Source organism: Lissotriton vulgaris, chromosome 4_1 (assembly GCF_964263255.1).
Source record: "Lissotriton vulgaris chromosome 4_1, aLisVul1.2, whole genome shotgun sequence".
Taxonomy (NCBI): domain Eukaryota; kingdom Metazoa; phylum Chordata; class Amphibia; order Caudata; family Salamandridae; genus Lissotriton; species Lissotriton vulgaris.
Window position 1 is genome coordinate 1,678,847,880 of NC_141691.1, and position 24,580 is coordinate 1,678,872,459.

The 24,580-nt window shown below is 46.8% G+C and overlaps 1 protein-coding gene across 2 annotated transcripts in view; it reads left to right on the forward strand.

Annotated features, from left to right (window-relative positions):
• Positions 1-23,776, forward strand: part of WWP1 (WW domain containing E3 ubiquitin protein ligase 1) — an 866,202-nt gene extending 842,426 nt beyond the window's left edge. For both annotated transcript variants that reach the window (XM_086965959.1, XM_086965960.1), the window contains exon 23: positions 22,852-23,776. In XM_086965959.1, the coding sequence (XP_086822085.1) occupies positions 22,852-22,951 (100 nt within the window). In that variant the 3' untranslated portion in view covers positions 22,952-23,776. The remainder of the gene's footprint in view (positions 1-22,851) is intronic.
• Positions 23,777-24,580: the final 804 nt, after the last annotated feature.

Sequence of the window (24,580 nt, forward strand, 5' to 3'; positions counted from 1 at the left end):
CAGAGAGCAGTAGCAGACGCAATCAAGGTGAGCCTCTGGTGTTTGACCTATAGCACGACTTCGTCATGTTTGGAATGTGCCCCACGGACCTGCTGGAGATTCAAGACTGTGAAGCGAAGCTGTTTGTACACAAACATTGTAAGAAGCTACACAAGTCCTGCTCTAAGCTGAGGGCATAGGCCTGTTCACGGCTGATCACGTGACAGATCCCATTTGCTGTCAAGGTCATCTGGTAGGTCTGAGTCGAAGCAGTAGCACAAGAATGTGATGCAGGACTTGACCCCATCCCACCTCTTTCTTTCTAAAGAGAAGAAGGGTGTCAATGTGCCACTTGATCTCCGATTTAGATGCCGATTCTACATTTGAACCCAAGGCACCCTGAGATTCCTGAGCCATCTAGGACTCTGCTGCATGCCGAGGCCTTTAATGTGGACATGCTGCATATTTTTGCCACTCTTCCGGCACTCTGTGCCCTCTTTCAAGTCCAATCGATCTCCAGGGGCTTCCAAGTGGGTTTACCAATGGCTGGTGTGGCCTCAGTGTAGTCTTAGCCCCTGGAACCTACCTCAGGTTCTGCAACAACTCCAGTGCCCACTTCCATTCCAGCTCCAAGATGTGCACGGGTCCCTGCATTGTCAACCCCAGTGTCTGATCTGAGCCTATTCCGTCTGGGCCTCAACATAGGTTGTGCTTTGACCCCACTCCAGCACACCCAGTCTACATGCAATCAGATTAATTCAAAAAACTACTATCACAAAACTGTCCTCAGCTAGACAACTGTTTTTTTTCTGAATCTTGCTAGAGTTTGCCACCGCTTGGAGAGGACAAGGGAGTTGATGGGGATGACTTACCCCCACTTTATGACAGTCTATATATAGATTTACAGGAGGCCATTGGGCAGGATACATCTCCTGATACAGGGTTGATTGCTCTACACCCCCTCTAGGTGCCTTTAGAAGAGACTACTTCCTTTTCAGTAGTTGTCTGACTTGCTGCTGAGGTCCTGGATTCATAACTTCTGTTGAGGTTAAGACAAATTTACTTACTGAAATAATTCAGTCTGGGCCGTCCTCTTCTGAGATCTTACTATTGTTCAGTGAAGCCCTCACTGTCATCATCCTTCCTTTAGTTTGCTAAACACTGCTGTCTCACAAATGAAGTACAGAGTGATGGGTTCTTTGCCGGAGCTGTTTTGCATGATTACCATTGGTACTCCACATTTCTCAATTCAAATTTCTAGAGGTTATTGCTTTGGAACTCATACTTCAGTTGAGGAATTTGAAGAATAAGTTACTTACCTTCTGTAACAATATGTCCGAGGCATGTGTGCTGTAAATACACATGCTTTGCATACTCCTACCTTCTAGTGTTGGGTCCGGATGTTTGCAAGTTGTTTTTCTTCTAAGAAGTCTTTCCCAGTCACAAGGTAATATGACTCCTCCTTTCATTGACAGTGCACTTTAGGATCCACTCCATTCTTAGGTTATTTTCTTTCCACCATCGGGTTTGGATCTGTATTGTGGCACTTTTGTGTCGAGACCGTTCTTCGGTATCACTTCAGTGCCCAATCCACTCTACCCTCTTCAGTATTGTTTCAAACGAGTTTCCCATCCTCTGCGTGTCAAAAATCCGAAAGGTTTCCTAGTTGGATCGTGAAAACTACAACTGCGGCCTTCGGACCTAGCTCGTTTCGATTAACTTCCACTCTAGGAAAACATCATCATGTAATCTGCCAATTGAACGGTCTCAAAGTACCTGCACACCGACCTTCATAAAGTCTGTAACCTGTGCCTCTATCCGGAGTACAGGGAAGAAGACCATGACACCTGTCGGTCATTTCAATCTAAAAAGACCTTGCTGGACTGTCTGGTTCGACAAAGAGAAATTCAGCAGTAGAGTATTGCGGACACCCCTGATCTCTTCGGAGAAGAAATAGAACAGTAAGAAATTGAAGCGCTCGCAACAGAAGAAGAGGCCTTCTCCATTCAGGACTCAGATTCCGAACTGGAGGTCGAGCTTGTGTCCCAAGATGTTCCAGCCGGTCAAGGTGCCGTGAGTACCAAAACCCCTTTGCCCACAAAACCCACTTTCATCAAGAAAAAGGCTTACGGGGCACCATTGTCACCTGCACATTGTAGGCACCAGGACTCTGCTTTCTAAGCCCTGCCTTACTTATCAGCACCAAAAGCGCACGTCAAGCCTTCTGGTTTGGGATCGAGTTAAGCCCCCACACCTTCGGCAGCCTTCAGTGGGTTTGTGGGCTCAGTCCCTAAGAGCCAATGCTAATACCACTGATTTGGTGCCTGTACTGGACATCGGCCCAGCTATTATGTGGGTGTCACTTCATATGATCATGTAGGACTACCATCTGGACGGCCAAGTTTGTCGAGATGGGCACACTCTGGCTGTGCTGTCCTGCAAAAATTTTTGTCTGAGCCAAATCACAGACCCACCTCCTGGGAGGTACTGCTTTGGTTTCTAATCAAAAAGAGAGTAATCGGCGGTTAGAAGTATCCATTCTTCGGTAATGTTCTTTCTAGTGGATACTCTATCTAACCTCAGATTATTCACTGGCCCATCTTCCCCGTACTATGAACTGGACTCTTTTCCAGCTAATCTGGTCTCAAATATAGAGATCTGCACACTAGTCAAAGCCAATCTGCTGTTGGGCTCTGTATCTGAGGGTACGGAAGGCCTCAATAGCACCTGATAGAGTGCATGGGTTGCTTTCATGTGGCCCAGCACAGGGCCACAGTTCACCACCTGTCATCATGCAGGGGTGCTGCTGCAAAATTGCCAGATCCAGTCTGACGTCTGGGGAATATTCAAAAGATTAGGAATCTGCAGTTAAAGTATGCCACACAAGGAGTGTTTTGAAAATTAATTAACTTGTTCATGCTTCACAAGCCCCGTAGAATCGATCCTCAAGTGTGGGTCTGTGTTGTCTTTGTCCTGGGCCTCAGTGTCTCCTGTGGATCACCAAGTTGTGTCTTCACGTTGGGGCAATCCAAGGAGAGAATCTCAGGGTCTCTGCTATCATTGGGCATGTGGTATTCCTGATTCGGTCACATACACATAGCAGACTCTTTCGGTTTTCTTGGAGTAGAGAGCGGCTGGCATATCAGCGGTATCTAAGCGCTGCAGTCTGTAATGGGCCAAAAAGTGCCCCCAGCTCCCTCCCTTCCCATTGTGGTTAGTCTTTAACATTTTTGATCATCTTTCAAGCAGTGTTGATTGACTTGACGTGGTATTAGGGGTGGCAGAAGTTACACACCAATGTTCATCTGATCACAAATATGTGAACATTTCAGGTAGAATTTGAATGGCTTATTCTTCATACCCTTCTGTCGCCACAAGAATCTTTCTCATATAACCTGAGCCCAACAGGCGGTCTGATGTGGCAGTAGCCGAAACGTTGAAGTGATCAGTAACTTTTCTGTCAACATGTCTGGTGAATTGACGTGTGGAGCCGAAAGGATGGTCTATGATCTTCGAGCGTCTCAGAGCTCAAGCTCTGTGTTGGAGATAGAATCTGAAGTGGAGTCTTTGTCCCTGTGCACTGTGGGCTAAAGGAGGAGTCACAAGCTATCTAGAGAAAAAAGACTTCTTTAAAGAAAAAGAACTTCACATCCACACTCAAAACTAGACGACAGCAGTATGCAAAACGTGAGTCTACAGCACTAGAAGTTACAAACAGATGCTTATAGGGAAAGTAACATTTTCCTTTCTTACAGCCCTGATTCGATAGAGACTTCTAGCTTTAGATTCCGAATTTCCCTGGCATCAGGCTGGATCCGTAAACTTCTGCTGAGAAATACCCCTTGTGCGCACCGTCGAGTGGCTCCATTCAGCACCCGTGTGACGGCGCCATTAGTGTTGATTATTACGTCGCAGTACCTATATAGGCGGCACCCAGGCGAGCGGACTTCAGTTCTTTCCTTTCCGCTGCAGTTATGCGCTGATCTGGGAAGAGCTACCCCTCTGTTGATTTTTGTCGTTTTTTCTCAACTTTTTTTTCTCCAGATAAAAGAAAGATTCCATTGTGTGTGAGGAGGTCTTCGAGTAAGACAGGATTTAAGCCATGCGGGGCTGTCCCCACACAATGACGGTCACTGATTTCCCCACCTCATCTGCCTCTGGTGGCACGAGCGCAACCATAATCCGAAGTCGTGCTTGAACTGTCGGGTCATGGCTTTTAACACCTTAAACCAACAATACAAGTGCCAGTGCTGAACTAAGTAAATATATAATCATGAACAAGAGCTGTTATGAATAAAGCATAGCAGTCTATCGTACCTTTTTTCGTTAGTTTAATCAAGTCATTTTTTCAAATGTTTTACATATTTTTCAAACAAGGATATTTTTGTGCATATCAGAAATACAAAATGTACAACTACATACAAACTATGCAGATATTTACAAACCAAATAAAGAACACAGTTTTATTATACATTCAGACTGATACTTTCAGGCTCCACGCATACTACTTTAACCACTAAATCCACATACAACAAAAAATAAATATATACAAAAAACAAACAAATACCACTGAGGTATGGGTCCGTGTCAATTATTTACATTAAATCATATAACACAGTATACATATGTCAATTATGGTATGAATAATGCTGGCATTGTTATCCAAACAAAACGTATTATATTTTTAGCTCAATGTATTGAACTTTCAACTGACACTGGATCTCAAAAGGTCGACGCGTTTCGAACCCCCTTATTGCGGGGTTCTCCTCAGGACCAACCACGATTTCTAAAAAAACAAATATACCAAGTTACCTCTCTATGTGAAATACCTGCGTTTAGACAACAGCCACCAAACGGCTACACATCGCCTACCTTAAGTCTCCTGTTTGTGTGGGAATGTAGTCAGAAGTGGACAAGTCTACACAAAAAACATAGAAGAAATGACATATAAATTTGATTGCATTTCGGGCACTTACAGTTGGCGTTTTTGGTTAAGTCAGGGAGTGGGCTCACCTTCACACTCGTAAATGCTGGTGTTGGATGCCTACAGGAAAAGGTGAAAATCAGTGCTATCCATGTATGACTGCGCGGTTGCTTGTGAGAAAAGCACTTGTGAAATTGAAGCTGCTTACCCGGTTTCGGCGTGTTAAATATTCCTCCGGGGCTTGGCTTCGATATTAATCTCAATTTAGCCGGAATTCTACGTTATACGAACGACTGGGTCTACAAGTAAACTGAGAAAAGGGGAGAGGGTTTTAGTCCAGTTCTGGCCGCGTGTTTTCAACTCCAGCACGATAAGGATGGCTTTCTCACTTTTTTGCCGTGCGTGTTGACAAGTCAATACAGGCAGCGCGTCCTCAGTCTGAGCGGAAGCGTACTTCCTGGTTCCTTTACCTTGGCAGAAAGAAATCCTTAAAGGGCCCGCAGCGTTTACTGATTTCAATCGGTTGGTACTAGCACACAGTGTTTCCCGAGTGTAACCGATTCGAATGTAACATTATTTCACTTGACCTGGAATGTCTCCAAATAGGCCTTCTTTATTGTGAACAACCATTGTTGTCCAAGTGTGATCCACGTGGGCGCCTTAGTGAGGGCCGATACTGGGGCAAAGCATTGTGGTTGAGGTAGTTTCATGCCAATGAGTTACAAAACATGCTTGGTTTGCATGAAAGTCGTCCTTAGAAAGTGATGCAGTTTGGAAACTTAGATAATTAAACAGGGGTCCCCCTGTAAATCTCTGAAATTTCATTGAGGCCTGTTGTGGCTGTATTATACGTCATTATTAGAAGAGCTTCTCGCTGGGCTAGTTTCAACTCCATATCACCTCCCCGTGCTTCATGCTCAATTTTAGAAATAATTGTCCAGCGTAAATCACATTCTGTGTGACCATGTGTGGACCAGTGGTAAACCAAGGGTACATTGGGTACCTGTTTCCTAATCCGTGATTTATGTTGTGTGATTCTTTGTCTCACCTCCTGTGTCGTTTTGCCAATATAAAGTTTTGGACATGGGCACCACACACCATATACTACGTTTTTTGTTAGACAGTTTGTAAACGCAGTATGTTTCCAATAGATTTTTTCAAAGCAAAATACATTTCCTTCTTCCGTTGAATCACAGCAAGTGCAATTACCGCACTTATGATGGCCGGAAATGGGAGATAAGCCCATCATACTTCTTAATGTCACTTTCGGGTCTTTTGGCAAAGCTGCCCTTACTATGTGATTAGACACACTTTTTTCTTTTTTGTAAGCAAACAGGGGGGGGTCCTGTAATTCGCCTTGGAGATCTTTCACCAAATGCCAGTTTTGCAATACCAATTTGCGTAACTGATGTGTGTTCGGTCCAAAGGTTGTTAGGCAAACAATTCTCTTTAACTCATGTCTTATTTTCTTTTGTAACAATGTCTCACGGTGGGTCCCCCACTGCCAAACTGGCATTTGGTGAAAGATCTCCATGGCGAATTACAGGATCCCCCCCCTGTTTGCTTACAAAAAAGAAAAAGTGTGTCTAATCACATAGTAAGGGCAGCTTTGCCAAAAGACCCGAAAGTGACATTAAGAAGTATGATGGGCTTATCTCCCATTTCCGGCCATCATAAGTGCGGTAATTGCACTTGCTGTGATTCAACAGAAGAAGGAAATGTATTTTGCTTTGAAAAAATCTATTGGAAACATACTGCGTTTACAAACTGTCTAACAAAAAACGTAGTACATGGTGTGTGGTGCCCATGTCCAAAACTTTATATTGGCAAAACGACACAGGAGGTGAGACAAAGAATCACACAACCTAAATCACGGATTAGGAAACAGGTACCCAATGCACCCTTGGTTTACCACTGGTCTACACATGGTCACACAGAATGTGATTTACGCTGGACAATTATTTCTAAAATTGAGCATGAAGCACGGGGAGGTGATATGGAGTTGAAACTAGCCCAGCGAGAAGCTCTTCTAATAATGAAGTATAATACAGCCACAACAGGCCTCAATGAAATTTCAGAGATTTACAGGGGGACCCCTGTTTAATTATCTAAGTTTCCAAACTGCATCACTTTCTAAGGACGACTTTCATGCAAACCAAGCATGTTTTGGAACTCATTGGCATGAAACTACCTCAACCACAATGCTTTGCCCCAGTATCGGCCCTCACTAAGGCGCCCACGTGGATCACACTTGGACAACAATGGTTGTTCACAATAAAGAAGGCCTATTTGGAGACATTCCAGGTCAAGTGAAATAATGTTACATTCGAATCGGTTACACTCGGGAAACACTGTGTGCTAGTACCAACCGATTGAAATCAGTAAACGTTGCGGGCCCTTTAAGGATTTCTTTCTGCTAAGGTAAAGGAACCAGGAAGTACGCTTCCGCTCAGACCGAGGACGCGCTGCCTGTATTGACTTGTCAACACGCACGGCAAAACAAGTGAGAAAGCCATCCTTATCGTGCTGGAGTTGAAAACACGCAGCCAGAACTGGACTAAAACCCTCTCCCCTTTTCTCAGTTTACTTGTAGACCCAGTCGTTCGTATAACGTAGAATTCCGGCTAAATTGAGATTAATATCGAAGCCAAGCGCCGGAGGAATATTTAACACGCCGAAACCGGGTAAGCAGCTTCAATTTCACAAGTGCTTTCCTCACAAGCAACCGCGCAGTCATACATGGATAGCACTGATTTTCACCTTTTCCTGTAGGCATCCAACACCAGCATTCACGAGTGTGAAGGTGAGCCCACTCCCTGACTTAACCAAAAACGCCAACTGTAAGTGCCCGAAATGCAATCAAATTTATATGTCATTTCTTCTATGTTTTTTGTGTAGACTTGTCCACTTCTGACTACATTCCCACACAAACAGGAGACTTAAGGTAGGCGATGTGTAGCCGTTTGGTGGCTGTTGTCTAAACGCAGGTATTTCACATAGAGAGGTAACTTGGTATATTTGTTTTTTGTGTTTTTTTAGAAATCGTGGTTGGTCCTGAGGAGAACCCCGCAATAAGGGGGTTCGAAACGCGTCGACCTTTTGAGGTTCAGTGTCAGTTGAAAGTTCAATACATTGAGCTAAAAATATAATACGTTTTGTTTGGATAACCATGCCAGCATTATTCATACCATAATTGACATATGTATACTGTGTTATATGATTTAATGTAAATAATTGACACGGACCCATACCTCAGGTGTATTTGTTTGTTTTTTGTATATATTTATTTTTTGTATATATTTATTTTTTGTTGTATGTGGATTTAGTGGTTAAAGTTGTATGCTTGGAGCGTGAAAGTATCAGTCTGAATGTATAATAAAACCGTGTTCTTTATTTGGTTTGTAAATATCTGTATAGTTTGTATGTAGTTGTACATTTTGTATTTCTGATATGCACAAAAATATCCTTGTTTGAAAAATATGTAAAACATTTGAAAAAATTACTTGATTAAACTAACGAAAAAAGGTACGATAGACTGCTATGCTTTATTCAGAACAACTCTTTTTCATGATTATATATTTACTTAGTTCAGCACTGGCACTTGTATTGTTGGTTTAGTTTATATTGACTTAGCCTTGCTGATTAGGAGTCAAGACCCTGTTTTGTTCTCTGGTTTTAACACCTTAAAGGAGCAGGCTTTCAAGCTCCTTTGGCCCGACAGATGACACTGTCAAGCGAGACAACGCAGAGGTGTTGGTCCAGATGGTGAAAGATATCGCGGGACCTCTCTCGTAGCCCAAAGTCCTCTTTATCCAACTCGAGATCGTCGGGACACTCTGGGAAGAGGCACAAGAAGTGTCCAATCGTATTTCATCTTCACCTCGACTGTTGACGAAGCAGGTACGGAGCGCTTTCGCTCTAGGCATGGTTCTACGGAGCCGAAGCCAGGATTGACTTTGTGCCGCCCTCCTTTTCCACGTGCCAGACCGACCCCAGCTCAGATCAAGAGTTCTACGGGGCCATACGCCACATATTTGAGCAGGCCGACCCCTCTGGGGAGCCTTCGGCCCCCGTGTGGTCGAAGGAGGCCCCGTCGGATTAGACGCCGTCAGCTCCGGCCACAGTAAGGCCTCAGAGATCCGATCTGTGTCGATGATGGTCGTGCCACCGTGACCACCCCCGGCGTCGGACCCGAAGTCTGTGTCTGTGGCGCGGCTGGTTCCCATCGGCGGTGCCAGCCCCATCCTTATCTCAGACGACATGGAGCAGAAACGACATTGCTCGACGCCAATTCTGACGGCAATTTAGCCAAGAGGTTCTATGTTGTCACCTGAACACTTTGTGGATGTGGTAGGCAAGGGAGAGGAATGTGAGGGGTTCTATGGACCCTCTGGAACACCCCAATGAGACTGCAGAGCAATTAGACTGGTATTGGGAACTTGGGAAAGTCTGTGAATTGGATACTTCTCCAGACACTGGCATGCTCTCTCCGGCAACTGGCTACGGACGAGGTGGTTAAGAGGGCATCCAAGGTCCTTGGACTGGAGCTACATTCAGTCGAGGTCAAGACTAATCTCCTGACTAAAGTGCTTCAGCCTGGGGCTACCACCTTTTGCCCTTTAATGAAGCATTTACTGATTTCCTTCTAGGCACTTGGTCCAAGCCTAGCCCATGGGGCTTCCGTGAATAGGACAAGCGCACGCTGCTATTGCCCACCTCCACGTGACCCAAAGTTTCTCGGCCAGCACCCCGCCCCAGAAAGTTTGGTGGTGCATGCCTCTATGTCCCAGGGCGCATTCCCTTCTGTTCTTCCAGATAGGGAATCCAACAGGCTGGATTCATTTAGGAAGATGTTTTCTTCTTCCAGCCTAGCATTGTGGTCGGTTAATACTGCACGCTTATTGAGCCATTTCCCCACCCCTTTGGGTGATGGTTTTGCAAGTGCTACAACAAGTCCTGAAGCATGCCCAGGCTGTGCTCTCTGTGGTAGTTAAGGATTGGAGGCATGCAGCAAAATTCACCATAAGGTGTTGGCTTGATACAACAGATTTGCTGGGCAGATAGATTTCCACACCAGCGGCCTTGAGACGCTGCGCCTGCCTTAGGACAACTGGCTTCTCGGGTGATGTCCACGCAAATCTGATGGGCATGCATTTTAATGGAACCCACCTTTTTGTGGATGTTAGACCTGGCACCTTGGCGTGAGTCTCCCTTCCACTTTTTGCTGATGTGCCTCAGATGTTTCGCTGGTGTTAGCTGCTCTGGGCACTGTGCCACTGCCAATCAGTGCCACATTGCAAGTGCTCCCTACTGTAAAGTGTCTACATTAATTGATTTCCATGATTGGCTTATTTGGTTTACTATCATTCCCCAGTCAAGTGCACCAGGAATGCCAGGGCTTGTAAATACCAATGCTGCTAATGGGCCTGCAGCGTGGGTTGCGTCACCCACAGAAGCAGCCTTTTAAAATGTGTCTAAGGTGTGCCATTGCAGAACCTGCGTGCAGTCTGGTACTGATATGCTGGCTGGGCAAGTGTACACACTTGCCAGCCTCTAAACTTTCCCTTTACTTCATGTGAGTCACCCCTATGGTAGGCCCAAGGGCAGGGTGCATTGTAAGCATAAGGTAGGACAAGCGCCGATGTGTGTGGCATGTCCTAATAGTGAATTACAGCCATTTTCCTTTTTCACTATTGTGAGGCTACCTGTTCTCATAGGCCAGAATGGGCTGCTGGAATTATTACACTCTATAATCCCAGTAGGCTCAGGGAACATGGTAGGAAGTCAAGTTTAGTATGCCTGAACTCAGAATAATAAAATACTTCTTTTTAGTAAAGTTTATTTTAATATCCTGTGTTAGCAAATGCTACTTTTAGAAAGTTAGCATTTGCTTGCCTAACCATTTCAGCCCGCCTCTGCTAGGATGTGTATCTGCTGTCTGGATTCTGTGAATGACAGGGCTGGGGGATTCCAGGGGAGAGTCTGGGCTGCCAGATGGTGAAAACAGGGATTACCCCCAGGATAGGTGGGAGGAGTGCCCCTTGACTTTGAATAGGGCTGTGCTCTGCCACCACAATGCTGGCTTCACCCCCTCAAGAGCGTCTGATGTTCCTGCCCTGCTCTCTGAAAGAAGAAGCCAGAGTCTGCAAAACAAAGTGCTCCAGAGCCGAATTGGACTATGCAAAGGCCCCTCTGGCCTGAAAGAACAAAAGAAACTGTGTATAAAAAGATGAACTCTGCTCCTAACAAATCAGATCCTGTTTTGACCACGAAGAACCTCTGCCCGACTAGAAGGACCAAGAAGAAGCTGAAGGAGGAAAGACTGTCCCTGACCTGGAGGACTGGCCTGCAGTTGGTGCCTTGCTGAGAAAGGAGGGGAAAAGACCATAAAGGACTTTGTTACATTTGTGCCTGAAACGATCTCCAAGGGCTTGATCCTGAGCTAGCCCCCTGACCTGAGCCCCAGGACCATTGGGCTCATTGTGCCTTCGCTCCTCTTCTGCTAAGCTGTGTGCTTCCTTCCCGCCGGAGCTGTGACCTCTGGTGCCCTCGCCCCCTCCTAGGGCTGTGACACCCCAGAGCCTGGCTGCCCTTGCACGCTGAGAACCGCTCGAGTCGAGCCACTCTCTCCACGCCTGTGCCGGGCCGCCTGCTCCCCTGTCATCTCGCCTGCTGGAGCCCGTGGTGCCCCCTCACCCCTCCCGCCGGAATTAGATCGGAGCGCGATCCCTCGCCTCGGACTGCCCGTACGCCTGAAACGTACCCGGCTGCCCCGCCTTTGCCCTCCCGCATCTAAACAGGCCGCGCCGCACCTTGCAGAGCTACAAGTATGGTCCGTACTGAGGGTCCTTGCTGCGCCTGCCTGCCCGAAAACCTCAAGCCCCTAAAGACCCGGAGGTACGCTTCACCCGCCGGCGCGTACTAGAAGAGTACGACTCATCATCACGAAGTACGCCGTGTGGACCTGAATGTCGCCTCTAGAACGTCCAAGTCAAGGTACTGTGCCCTGCAAACTCGGGTAGGAGTTCGCACCGGACTCTGGGTCCGCAACGTTTGTTTTCCCCGCACCGTTTTTAAACACGAACGAGTCAAACGGCCGCCCTGCAACTCGTACACTGCAGCAGAAGCCTGCCGCGCCGTACGCCCCATACCGCAAGGCGCGTGAGCATCGGTAGGGTCTACCGGTTCTCCCCGCACAGAGTACGCCAGCGCGCTACACCGCGCACCATCTTCACGAACTGTGCCCAGAGATCAGGATTCGCTTCAAGTAGCATGGGACCGTGTTTGTAAATCAGTGGGCCTTGTGAATTCAGCAAGTACTGTGGCCTCATTCTTTAAAAGTTATATTGGTCTTGATAAAAACTGCATAGTATCTTATTTTTGATATCAAGTCTACGTATTTTTGATACAAAACTTACGCCTGGTGTCCATTTGTGGTGGGTCTGTGATTTTACAGTTTGTGGTCATAAATGCTTAACTCAACTAACGCCCTGAAGATTAGCCTTGTCTGCTCGCGCCACACTACCTAGAGGATGAGCAGGGGTTCTTTTTAAGGAGTAGTTACATACCCTGACTAGAGGAGAGGGTCCCTGTTTGTCAAAAGTGCATACCTGTGCCAACCAGAGACCCCCCCAATTCTAACAGTGGAAAAGGCACATTCGGCCCAAGTGAGGTTCAGGTACTCTTGAGGTACAGCCAGATCCTTGGGCCTCTCTTCTACTACTCTTGACCAGTTCACCTTTTGCCCCTTTCATGGCAATAGAAGGGGTTTCTAGCTGTGTGAGCCCTATCCCAGTCACAGTCTTGCGCAGGCTTCCCAAGTCGGCAGGGACGTGGGCGCAGTTAATTCTTCCCTAGGAATGGGAGCCAGAATTCGACAGCCACCCTGCCCTTGGCAGCTGCAACCTCCAAGCACTCCTAGTCTTACTCTGCAAGAAAACACCACTCCATTTGGCAGGGGAATCCATCAACTCCCCCACTGGAGTTTTATAAGTTAGGACAAGTGGGTCTTGTAGATCATTCACGAGGGCTATTATCTGCCTTTCCTTTCTTTTCCTCCTTCTGTTGTTCCAAATCAGGAAAGTCTGATGGAGTATCATTTAAAATTGCTCCAGGAGGAAGTTACAGCTCTCTTGGCCAAGGGAGCCACAGAAAGGGTCCCCGTTTCAGAAGTACGCAGTGGCTGTTATTCCCCCTACTTTCTGATTCCGAAAAGAACAAAGTCAAGTCAAGTCAAGAGATTTATATAGCGCGCTACATACCCAGAGGGTCTCAAGGCGCTTGAAGGAGGGTGGGGAATTACTTCTCGAATATCCACGTTTTAAGTTGCTTTCTGAATGCTAGGTGGTTCTGAGTGATGCGAAGGTGAGTGGGAAGTGAGTTCCAGGTTTTAGCTGCCAAGTAGGAGAAGGATCTCCCTCCCATGGTGGTTTTGTTGATGCGAGGTACAGTGGCAAGGGCTTGGTTTGAGGATCGTAGCTGGCGGGAGGGGGTGTAGAAGGACAGTCGTGTTTCGAGGCATTCGGGTCCAATTTCGTAAAGTGCTTTGTGTGCGTGGGTTAGGAGACGGAAAGTAATCCTCTTATTGACGGGAAGCCAGTGGAGGTTTTTCAGGTGTCCAGAGATGTGTTCTTTACGCGGGATGTCTAATATGAGCCTGGCTGAAGCGTTCTGGATGCGTTGGAATTTTTTCTGGAGTTTTGCAGTGGTGCCGGCGTATAGGGTGTTTCCGTAGTCCAGGCGGCTCGTGACCAGTGCGTGGGTGACTGTTTTTCTAGTTTCGGTGGGGATCCAACGAAATGTTTTTTTGAGCATGCGAAGAATGTTGAAACAAGATGAAGAAACGGCGTTGACTTGTCTGTTCATCGAGAGTGAGGAATCTAGGATGACTCCCAGGTTCCGTGCGTGGTCGGTCGGGATGGGTGCTTTTCCAAGGGCCTCTGGCCACCAAGAGTCGTCCCAGGCGGAGGGGGAGGTGCCTACGATGAGGACTTCTGTTTTGTCTGAGTTCAGTTTCAGACGGCTGAGCTTCATCCATTCGGCTACTTCTTTCATTCCTTCATGCAGGTTGGTTTTGGCAGTGTTAGGGTCTCTGGTGAGAGATAGGATCAGTTGAGTGTCATCGGCGTAGGAGATGATGTTGAGGTTGTGTTGGCGTGCGATGGTCGCGAGGGGGCTCATGTATACGTTGAAGAGGGTGGGGCTGAGTGAAGATCCTTGTGGTACGCCGCAGATGACTTCAGTGGCCTCTGACTTGAATGGTGGAAGGCGGACTCTCTGGGTTCTTCCGGTGAGGAACGAGGTGATCCATTCTAGTGCTTTTCCTTGGATTCCGACGTTTCTGAGGCGCTGTAGAAGGGTGCTATGACAGACTGTGTCGAAGGCTGCGGAGAGGTCGAGGAGGATGAGGGCGACTGTGTCTCCATTGTCCAGTAGAGTTCGAATGTCGTCTGTTGCTGCGATGAGGGCGGTTTCAGTGCTGTGTTTGGCTCGAAAGCCGGACTGTGAGGAGTCGAGGGATTTGTTGGTTTCGAGGAAGGCGGCGAGCTGGTTGTTGACCGCTTTCTCGATTACTTTGGCCGGGAATGGAAGGAGAGAGATAGGGCGGTAGTTTTTGAGTTCGGAGGGGTCAGCTGTGGGTTTCTTCAGAAGGGCGCTGAGTTTGGCGTGTTTCCAACTTTCCGGGAAGGTTGCGGAGTTGAGGGAGCAATTGATGACGTCTCGGAGGTGTGGTGCTATAATGGAGTCTGCTTTGTTAAAGATGTGGTGAGGGCATGGGTCTGTGGGGGATCCTGAGTGGATAGAGTTCGTCAGACGGATGGTGTCTTCAGTGGAGATTGGGTTCCAGTCATTGAGGATGTTCAAGGGGGGTGGGGGTCCTGCAGAGGGTTGTGTGGGTTGGTCTTCGGGTCGGTTGTCGAAGCTGTTGTGGATGTCTGCAATTTTGTTGTGGAAGAATGAGACTAGGGAGTCGCAGAGGGCTTGAGAGGGGGTGATGTCGTTGGAGTTGGCTGAGGGGTTGGTAAATTCCTTGACGATGTTGAATAATTCCTTGCTGTTGTGGGCGTTGCTATCTAGTCGGTCCTTGAAAGCAGCTTTCTTGGCATTCCGGATCAGTTGGTGGTGTATGCGGGTGGTGTTTTCGAAGGCATTCCTTGGTGCTGGTGTTTGGGTCTTTTTTCCAGGCCTTCTCAAGGGAGCGACAGAGTTTCTTGGATTTCTTAAGATCATCGTTGAACCAGGAGGCCTTCTTGCTGCCTAGTTTGATTTGTCGTTTTTTCAGTGGTGCTAGGATGTCGGCATTGTTGGATAACCATTGGGTGAAGTTAGTGGCTGCTTGGTCGGGGTTTGAGGAGTGGGCGGGGGGGTATTGAAGAAGCGATGAGGAGATCTGGTCGATGGTGACTTTGTTCCAGTTTCTTCGCAGAGTGGGTTGGGGATGGTTGTTGGAAGTGGACTTGTTGTAGGTAAAGTGAACGCAGCTGTGGTCGGTCCAGAGGAGAGCTGTGGTGTGATTGAAGGAGACATGTTTGCTGGAGGTGAAGATAGGGTCGAGTGTGTGACCTGCGATGTGGGTGGGGGTAGTGACAAGTTGTTTGAGTCCGAGGTTGGCGAGGTTGTCCAAGAGGGAGGTGGTGTTGCGGTCGTTGTTCTTTTCAAGGTGAAAGTTGAGGTCTCCCAAAAGGATGTAATCCTCGGAGGGGAGCGCGTGTGGAGTGATGAAGTCCGTGATGTCTTCACTAAATTGTGCGCGGGTTCCTGGTGGCCTGTAGAGGAGGGTGCCTCTGAGTGTGGTCTTGGGGTCGATGTGGATCTGGAAGTGAAGGTGTTCAGTGTTGGCGAGATTGACGTCTGAGCTGGTTGAGATGCGGATGGATTTCTTATGGACGATAGCGATGCCTCCTCCTGTTTGGTCGGTCCGGTCCATTTTAGATCTTCGGACCATCAATCTCTTCCTCAAGAAGGAGACATTCCATGGGCTCACTCTAGCTCAGGTCTTGTCTGCCCTAGACTGGATGGTAGCATTGGACTTGCAGGATGCGTATTTTCATATTCTCATCCTGCTGGACAACAGGTGCTAACTGCGGTTCAAGGTATGCCACAATCACTTTCAGTTTACAGTGCTCCCCTTCGGTCTTACCAGTGCCCAGTGGGTGTTCACCAAGATGATGGTGGTGGTAGCAGCTCATCTGCGCAGGTTAGAATTGTCAGTCTACCCCCTAACTCGACGAGTGGCTGTTGAAGGCGTTCATGCTCCAGGCTGTCGTCTCCCATCTTCAGACTACGGCGGACCTCCTGCATTCGCTGGGATTCTCTATAAACGTACCGAAGTCACACTGAACACCGTGCAGTTTTGGGTCTATCCTGCCAAGCAGTGAGTCCAGGATATTTAGGTTATGATTCAAATATTTAGTCTGTTGGGCCTCATGGCCTCCTGCATCCTGTTCGTAAAGCATGCCAGATGGCATATGCGTGCTCTGCAGTGGGACCTGAAGTTCGAGTAACCACAGCATCAGGGATGTCTCACCGATGTGGTCCAGATCTCAGAAGGAACTGCAAAAGACCTGCAGTGGTGGTTGACCACTTGTGATTGAGTCAACGGCAGACCCCTCTCCCTTCCCCAACCAGATAGACAGTTGTGACAGATGCGTCTCTTCTGGGATGGGGCATCCATCTGGGAGAGGTGGAGATCAGGGGACACTGGTCTCTGGCAGAGTCCGGATTCTAGATCAATTTGTTGGAGCTTCCAGCGATTTGGTTGGAATTGAAAGCATTTCTTCCCTCTGTCAAGGGGAAGCTAGTGCAGGTGTACACGGACATCACCACCGCTTCGCACCCGTGCTTCATTCTTGCTGAAAGTGGTGACCCTATTCCATCTGGGTCAGTCTATCACGCTGCCCACCTTCTTTGCTCGCCTGCATCTCTAAGGAAGAGGACCGTCTCCACTGACTGGACCCAAAAAGAGTGTGGTCTTTCTACCCTAACTGCCATAAGAGTTCCGGTTGGACGACCAATTCTTTGTGGGTGTGTGGGAGCTAAGAAGGGTCGGACAGTGCAGAAAAGGACCATTTCTTGCTGGGTCATTCTCTGCATTAAGATCTTCTATGCCCTGACTAAGAAGCTGACACCTGAGGGATTAAGGGCCCATTCCAGCAGGGTAAAGGCTGCTACTACTGCCTTGGCTTGTGTGTTCCAGTTCTGGACATCAGTCCAGCAGCAACATGGGCATCTTTGCACATGTTTGCCAAGCACTACTACCTGGACAGTCGGGTCGCAGAGATGGGCATTTTACCAGTTCGGTCCTGCAGGACTTCCTAGTGTGAGGAATTGGTCCGCAACTCATCACCGGGAGAGCATGGCTTGGATATCTAATTCAAAGGTAAGGAATCTGTAGTTAGAAGTCTCTATCAGATGAACAAGTTGCTTACCTTTGGTAACGCATTAACTGGTAGAGAATCTATCTAGCTGCAGATTCCTTACAGCCCGCCCACTCCCACCCATGCCTCCCCGCTTTGCGGACTAATTTGTAAGGGCAAGTGTTACTCCCCCTTTCAGGTCCCTAGTTTACACACGTTTTCTTCAGTTACGTCGTGACTCTTCACTTCTGGCGTTGAAAAAACTACAGACATCCATGCTCCTATGTGGCACCAATATAGGTGACCGTGGCATCTGAAAGAAACAGTTACTTATAGATTCCTTACTTTAGAATTACCCCCAGGCGTTAGACTGGATCCAAGAAGTTTTTCGTCAGCAGAACCCCTGCGCGTCGATAGGTGGCGTCAGTCGACTCTGCGTCCGTCGTCTTTGTCATGGTCGCGGGATGGCATCACAGATGTTACTTAGACGCCGCCCTTGCACGCTGATTTCAGTTCTTTTTCCGCGCCAGCAAGATCCGATCCAGAGAGATCGGTATCCCAGTCACTTTTTGACTGAGTTTTTACGACTTTTGTTGACTTCGTTTTTGAGTCTTCCTCAGCTCCTGGTGCACGAGGGATGCCCTGTTTCAAGGCCTGTGATTGCTGTACCTGACTGATGTCGTTAAGTGATCCACACTGCGTGTGTCTCTACTGCCTGGAGCGTGACCACGACCCCAAGTCGTGCTCCGACTGCCGAGCCATGGCCCGAAGTCTTTGCGGGAGCGGTCCTGAAAGCTCCTCGAGGCCTGGCAGTAGGCTCCGCATCGCTCAAGGTCCCAGTCGTGAGGGAGGTCGCGGGTCCGATCGTGGAGCCATCACCACCACTCGTCGTCTAAGTGTTCGCACTCGGGTTCAGGTAAATTGAAGCACAATAAGAAGTCGAAAAACGAAATGTATGTCTTTTAAACCACACAGAACATTTAAAGTTAGCATTTTAATGAATAACCGCTCTTTGGAGCAAGTCAATGCTTTTACCTACCTGGGGGCCAACATACAGAATGACTTAAAATGGAACCTGGCATCTGCAATTATCGGGAGTGCTTCAACATGAGTATACAAGTATAACACCTCACTCACAAAACCAGTCAGTCCAGTGCTCCAGATATATAATATGAAAGTGGTTAGCTCAGCCCTTTAAGGGGCAGAACTATGGCGTTGTGATAATCTTTCTAAGCTCACCGTAGTTGAGAATAGGTTCCTATGTAAGATCACAAACCTCCCACAAAGCACTCCAGTGTGTCCCCTACTTTATGATCTTGGTAGAAAACCATTGACTGATATAGCTAAATTACGCCCCTTACTATATTGGCGTAGAATCTGGATTACACCCAAACTGGCCTCATATGCTGCAGGCTTTAAAGACATAATAAAGGCTGAGATCTTCCATCGAATTAAATGGCTACGGGAGGTTAGATCCACCTTAATAAGCCTTGGCATGACCGCTTTGTGGGACGATCAAACAAGCTCTCCATTCCCACCGAAAAAGATCTTAAAAGAAAAATATTGGGACGTGGTATCGTTCAACACATTGAGAAACACTGAGTCATCTTCGCTAACCAGAGGTTTCTTGGAAGTTAAACTAACCCCTAGCCTAGAGCAATATTGGGATATAATAACAAAACTGCACAATCGGAAGTTATACGTCCAATTTAGGAAAGGCTCACTGCGAACAAGAGCATTTACTGCTGGATTGGCTCAATCAGGTGATAACACATGTCCCGTATGCCAGGCCAATGTGGAGTCGCTAGCACACTTATTGTTTGTTTGCCCAGCATACACTGCCCCACGACTTGTATGGCTGGTGTTAATTTGCAAATCATTAGGCAATAGAATGAGGGGTAAAGCACTAAGAATACTATGCTTCAAAACGTCCACTCCTATTGTCATTGCAGTAGCAGCATTTTTGTGGTGGTCTTGGGCTATAAGGTTGCCTTCTCTCCCTACATAATAAGGACTTGTTCGTTATTGCTCAATTCGGATGTTTTAGGGGGCCGTAAGCCACATACTATGCAATGAAGATATTAGTTCCAACTAAATGCCTGGATTAAACTATCTGTGGCCAAATTATTGTACCCCTTTTGGTAACGAATTAAAAAAAAAAAATTTAAAAAGCTGAGTACATATAGTAGTTTTAACTGTTTTCATTGATACTTGTTTCCCATTATGGCTCAACTTAATTCTCTCAAGGAGGCTTTGAATCAAATTTTTTACTGTGTTTTATGATATATTTTTGAATGGTGCTTTTATGACTAATATGTTGAATAAAGCTTGTTTGGAAAGCTATTCCCACTACTTTCTGGTGCCGAAGAAGGACAAAGGCCTGCGTCCTATGTTGGATCTCTGGAACGTCAATCACTTCCTCCGGAAGGAGAAGTTCAAAATGTTGATGCTCGCTCAAGTCCTGTCTGCCCTCGACCCTGGTAGCCTTGGACTTGCAGGACGCTTATTTGCACATCCAAGCCCTGCCAGCCCACCGGTGTTACCTGCAGTTCACAGTAGGCCACAAGCACTTTCAGTCTACCGTGCACCCCTTTGGCCTTAACAGCGCCCCTCGGTGTTCACGAAAGTATGGCGGTGGTCGCAGCTCATCTGCGCACATCTGGGGTTCCAGTCTTCTTCTATCTCGACGACTGGTTGTTGAAGGCGGGCTCGCCCCAGGCAGTTGTCTCCCACCTCCAGACTACGGCCGACCTCCTGCATTTGCTGGGGTTCTCCATCAACGTGCCGAAGTCGCACCTGATTCCCCCTCAGAAGCTCTTTTTCATTGTTGCGGTTCTGGACACAACGCAGTTTCGTGTTTATCCTCCCAAACAGCGAGTCCGGGATATTCAGGCTATGATTCCGATCTTTCCGCCTCTATCCCGGGTTTCGGTCAGGATGACCCTGAGTCTGCTGGACCTTATCACCTCCTGCATCCTGCTGGTCGATCATGCCAGGTGGCATATGCGGGCTCTGCAGGGGGACCTGAAGTTCCAGTGGGCGCAGCATCAGGGCAATCTGTCTAATTGCGTCCAGTACTCGGAGGGCACTGCTCGACAATTGCAGTGGTGGCTCACGAACAAGGATTGGGTCAACAGCAGACCCCTCTCTTCCCCAACCAGAACACACAGTGGTGACAAACGCATAACTTCTGGGATGGGGCGACAACATGGGAGTGGCGGAAATCAGAGGCCTCTGGTCTCTGGCGGAGTCCGAGCTCCACATCAACTTTCTGGAGCTTCAGGCGATCAATCTTGCACTAAAGGCATTCCTTCCTTCTGTACAGGGAAGAGTAGTGCAGGTGTTCACAGACAACACCACCATCATGTGATACTGCAACAAACTGGGCGGGTGGGGTCGTGGACCTTATGTCACGAGGCCCTGCAGCTCTGGACATGGCTGGAACATCAGGGCATATCCCTGGTGGTTCAACACCTGACCGGTTCACTGAATGCCAGGTTGGGCGAACTAAGTCGCAGGTGCATTATGGGTCACGAACGGCGTCTTCACTCGGGAGGTGGTGCAAGGTCTCTTTCTGCAGTGGGGAGAGCCTTGGTTAGATCTGTTCGCCACCTAAGAGAATGCACAATGTCGGCAGTTCTGCACGTTGTAATTTCCAAGACTGCATTCGCTAGGCAACGCTTTTCTCACGAGTGGAGTTTTGGTCTTCTATACGCCTTTCCGCCTATACAACTTCTGCCCAGAGTGCTGAAGAAGATCAAGCGCGACAGGGCCCAAGTCATTCTTGTGGTTCCGGATTGGGCATGAAGTCTGGTATGCTGAGCTCTTCCACATGGCAGCGATCCTCCGATCAGACTGCCTCTTCAGGAGGATTTTCTGTCGCAGCAACAGAGGACGGTCCTCCACCTGAACCTGTCCAGCGTCCACCTCCTTGCGTGGAGATTGGGCAGCGGCAGTTGACGTAATTTGACTTGCCTCCTGAAGTCCGTGATGTAATCTTGGCAGCCAGGCGTCCCTCTACTAAGACGCCTGGCTGCCAAGATAGAACAAATATGTGGCATGGTGTACAGCAAAGGCTTTGGATCCGCTTTCTGCCCATCTTTCTGAAGTTCTTTTGTTACTCCTGTCTTTGGCCCAACAGGGCTCTGCTCTGTGCACTTTTAAGAGCTACCTCTCGGCCATTTCAGCCTTTCTCAGGTTTCCTGATCAGCCTTCTCTTTTCAAATCTCCTATTGTAAATAGATTTCTAATCTTTTTCCTCTTGCTCCCTCCATAATGCTTCAGTGGCACTTGAATTTGGTTCTTACTTATCTGATGTGCGCTCCCTTTGAGCCGCTACATAACTGTCCTCTCAGATTTCTCACTCTGAAAACTGCTTTTCTGGTGGCCATCTCTGCCACACAGGATGAGTGAGCCACAAGCTCTGTCTTCCAAGCCTTCTTTTCTGGCTGTTTATCTGGACAAGGTTGTCCTCAGAACTTGACCTTCCTTTCTTCCAAAGGTAGTCACTTCTTTTCATATTGGCCAAACCATCACTTTGCCCACCTTCTTTCCGCCTCCGCAGCCTGCAAAAGAGGAAGAGAGGCTCCACCGTCTGGATCCAAAACGTGGGCTCTCCTTCTACTTTGATCACACAAAACAGTTCCGGGTGGACAGCCAACTCTTTGTTGGTTACGTGGGCGCTAAGAAAGGTCGGGCTGTGCACAAAAGGACCATCTCCAGGTGGTTTGTTCTGTGAATCAAAACCGGTTATTCTTTGGCTAAGAAGGAGCCTCCAGTGGGGCGGCGTGCCCATTCCAGCAGGGTGACGGCAGCTACTACTCCTTTGTGACGGGGAGTCCCCCTAAATGACATCTGTCGAGCTATGTGGGCATCGCTGCACACGTTCACCAAACACTACTGCCTGGACAGCTAAGTCCGGAGAGACAGCTTCTTTGGCCGTTTTGTTCTCCATGACTTTCAGGTGTGAACTGGGTTTGCAGACCCACCTCCGGTATCGCTGGTATCGCTGGAGTATCTATTCTAAGGTAAGGAATCTATAACTAACTGATTCTTTCAGATGAACAAGTTACTTACCTTCGGTAACAATATATCTGTAAGAAACATATGTTAGTTATAGATTCCTTACCGCCCCACCCATCCTCCCTGTTCTGCGAACTGATTTCTAGAGTTAAGGACATGCTTTTAGGACCCTAGTTTTGTGCACTAGTGGTCAGTGTCTTGCATGGCTCTGCATTCCTGACGCGTAAAGGTGTGTACTGAACTGATTTTAGCACGCGAGGGCGCCATCTAAGTAACTTCCACAACGTCATCCCGGCCATGCGGAGTCGACCAACGCGCAGGGGTACTGCTGACGAAAAACTTTCTGGATCCAGTCTGACACCTGGGGGTAATTTTAAGGTAGGGAATCTATAACTAACATATCGTTACCGAAGGTAAGTAACTTGTTCGTCATAACCAACGCAGCTAGAGAGTCTCTACCAGATAATGCATTACGGAAGGTAAGTAACTTGTTCCTTAAGGCTTTAAACCAGTATAGAAATATAGCAAAAATGTAAGTTGATGTGTCCGTTGCTATTTCTGTTTTTGCAGTTTCAACCGTTTGGACTTGCCACCATACAAAAGCTATGAGCAGCTAAAAGAGAAGCTACTATTTGCGATTGAAGAAACTGAAGGATTTGGTCAAGAATAAATACAGTGATTGTCTAGATAACAATTTTTTGCATTAAAATGGACATCCATGGTATGCCCAGCCAAGTAAAATTGCACAGTCTTTAAATGTATATACGCCGTATGTTCTGTACAGTGTTCATAATGGAACTCTAAGCTTAGATGTCTCCGTTCTTCCACATAGATATGCAAAACTGTCTAGTCTTTTCTACTTTATTTATTTCCCCTTCAAATGACTGACTAGTGAAATAACTTTAATTTTGAAAGCTAACTAAAGACTTTATTTTAAATATATATATGGCTCTAGTTTTATAGGGCTTTAAAATAGAACATGCCACATCAGTTCAAAAGGGCCTGGATTCAATTAATCTTGGCCGTGTAATACAGAAAAATGAAACTTGCAAATTGTTCTGTGTTTTCATATATGCAACATCTCTACCAGGTTGTCAATTGCATGGCTATTATAAAATGGTTTTTAAGGCAAATGCCTAAATGTATCTTGAGTATTTAGAAAATTGCTGCTGGCTTTTTAAAATTGCAAAAGAAGCAAAGATTGTCAATATAATTTTTGAATACTCAACTGAAAACCCTGTCCATTTTACATTCATGTAGCTAAGGTCTCGAGTAAAACCTTTACGACTTGCACAAAAATCTTTGTTAAGTAAAAAGAATGTTATTATTGTTACGAATGAACAATTGTTGCCACTGGTCTTATTTTAGTTGCAAGGCAGGGTACAGCAATTCTCTGGACACTGTCAAGGGGTTAATGACTTTCTTGGGTTAATACCAAGAGGATGTTGGGTATCAGTCTTTTAAATGAACAATGAATAAAAGAAAAAAGATCTTTTTTTAACATTGTTATTCTGGTTTTTGCCTGGTGTGTTGCAGATTTCAGTCTGTGATGTACATCAAACAGTACTCATTTCATTAGCAGATTATGTAAACCTATATTTAAAGGAAATGTGAACTGATCTGTGTATTAATTAAAACGATCTTGCTGCTTGTTTTTGTGCTCAGAGTTTTGGTTATGGATGTACAAGAGTGCTCACATTTCAAACTATCAATCATTATAGATGGAGAATACTGAGCAGTACAACTAGTATGCCATTTTGGAAACATAGAGCAAATACAAAAAGAAACGCTAAAAACATATTTGTTCGAGGCATGTGTGGTTGTAGATACACAGTCCTGACATCTAGTGTTGGGCCCGGATGTGTTCAATTGTTTTTTTTTAAAGAAATCTTTTGAGTTACAAGGTTTGCGGACTCCTTCTCTTGCTGGTAATGCGCTCCATAATCAACTCCATTGTCAGATTGTTTTCTTACTGCCGTTGGGTTCGGACTTGTGCTGTGGTTCGAGACTTTTTTTTTATATAGAGAGAGGGGTCCCGGACTGGGAGAGACAGAGAAATCAAGATAACATTTATGTAAGAAAAATCAAGAACAATTTCAAGACTACAGTGTTGTTTATTCACATAATACTCAGCCTTGTTATTAGTTAAACAATTGCAAGTAAAATTTCATCAATATTCAGTTAAAGTTGTGCCCAAGGGAAAGGGGGTGCGGTGAGGGGATTTGTGTAGGATGAGAAGAGAAAATTCTTCACTTTAGTGCAAGTCAAAAGTACATTAATCATGAAAACATTACTACAT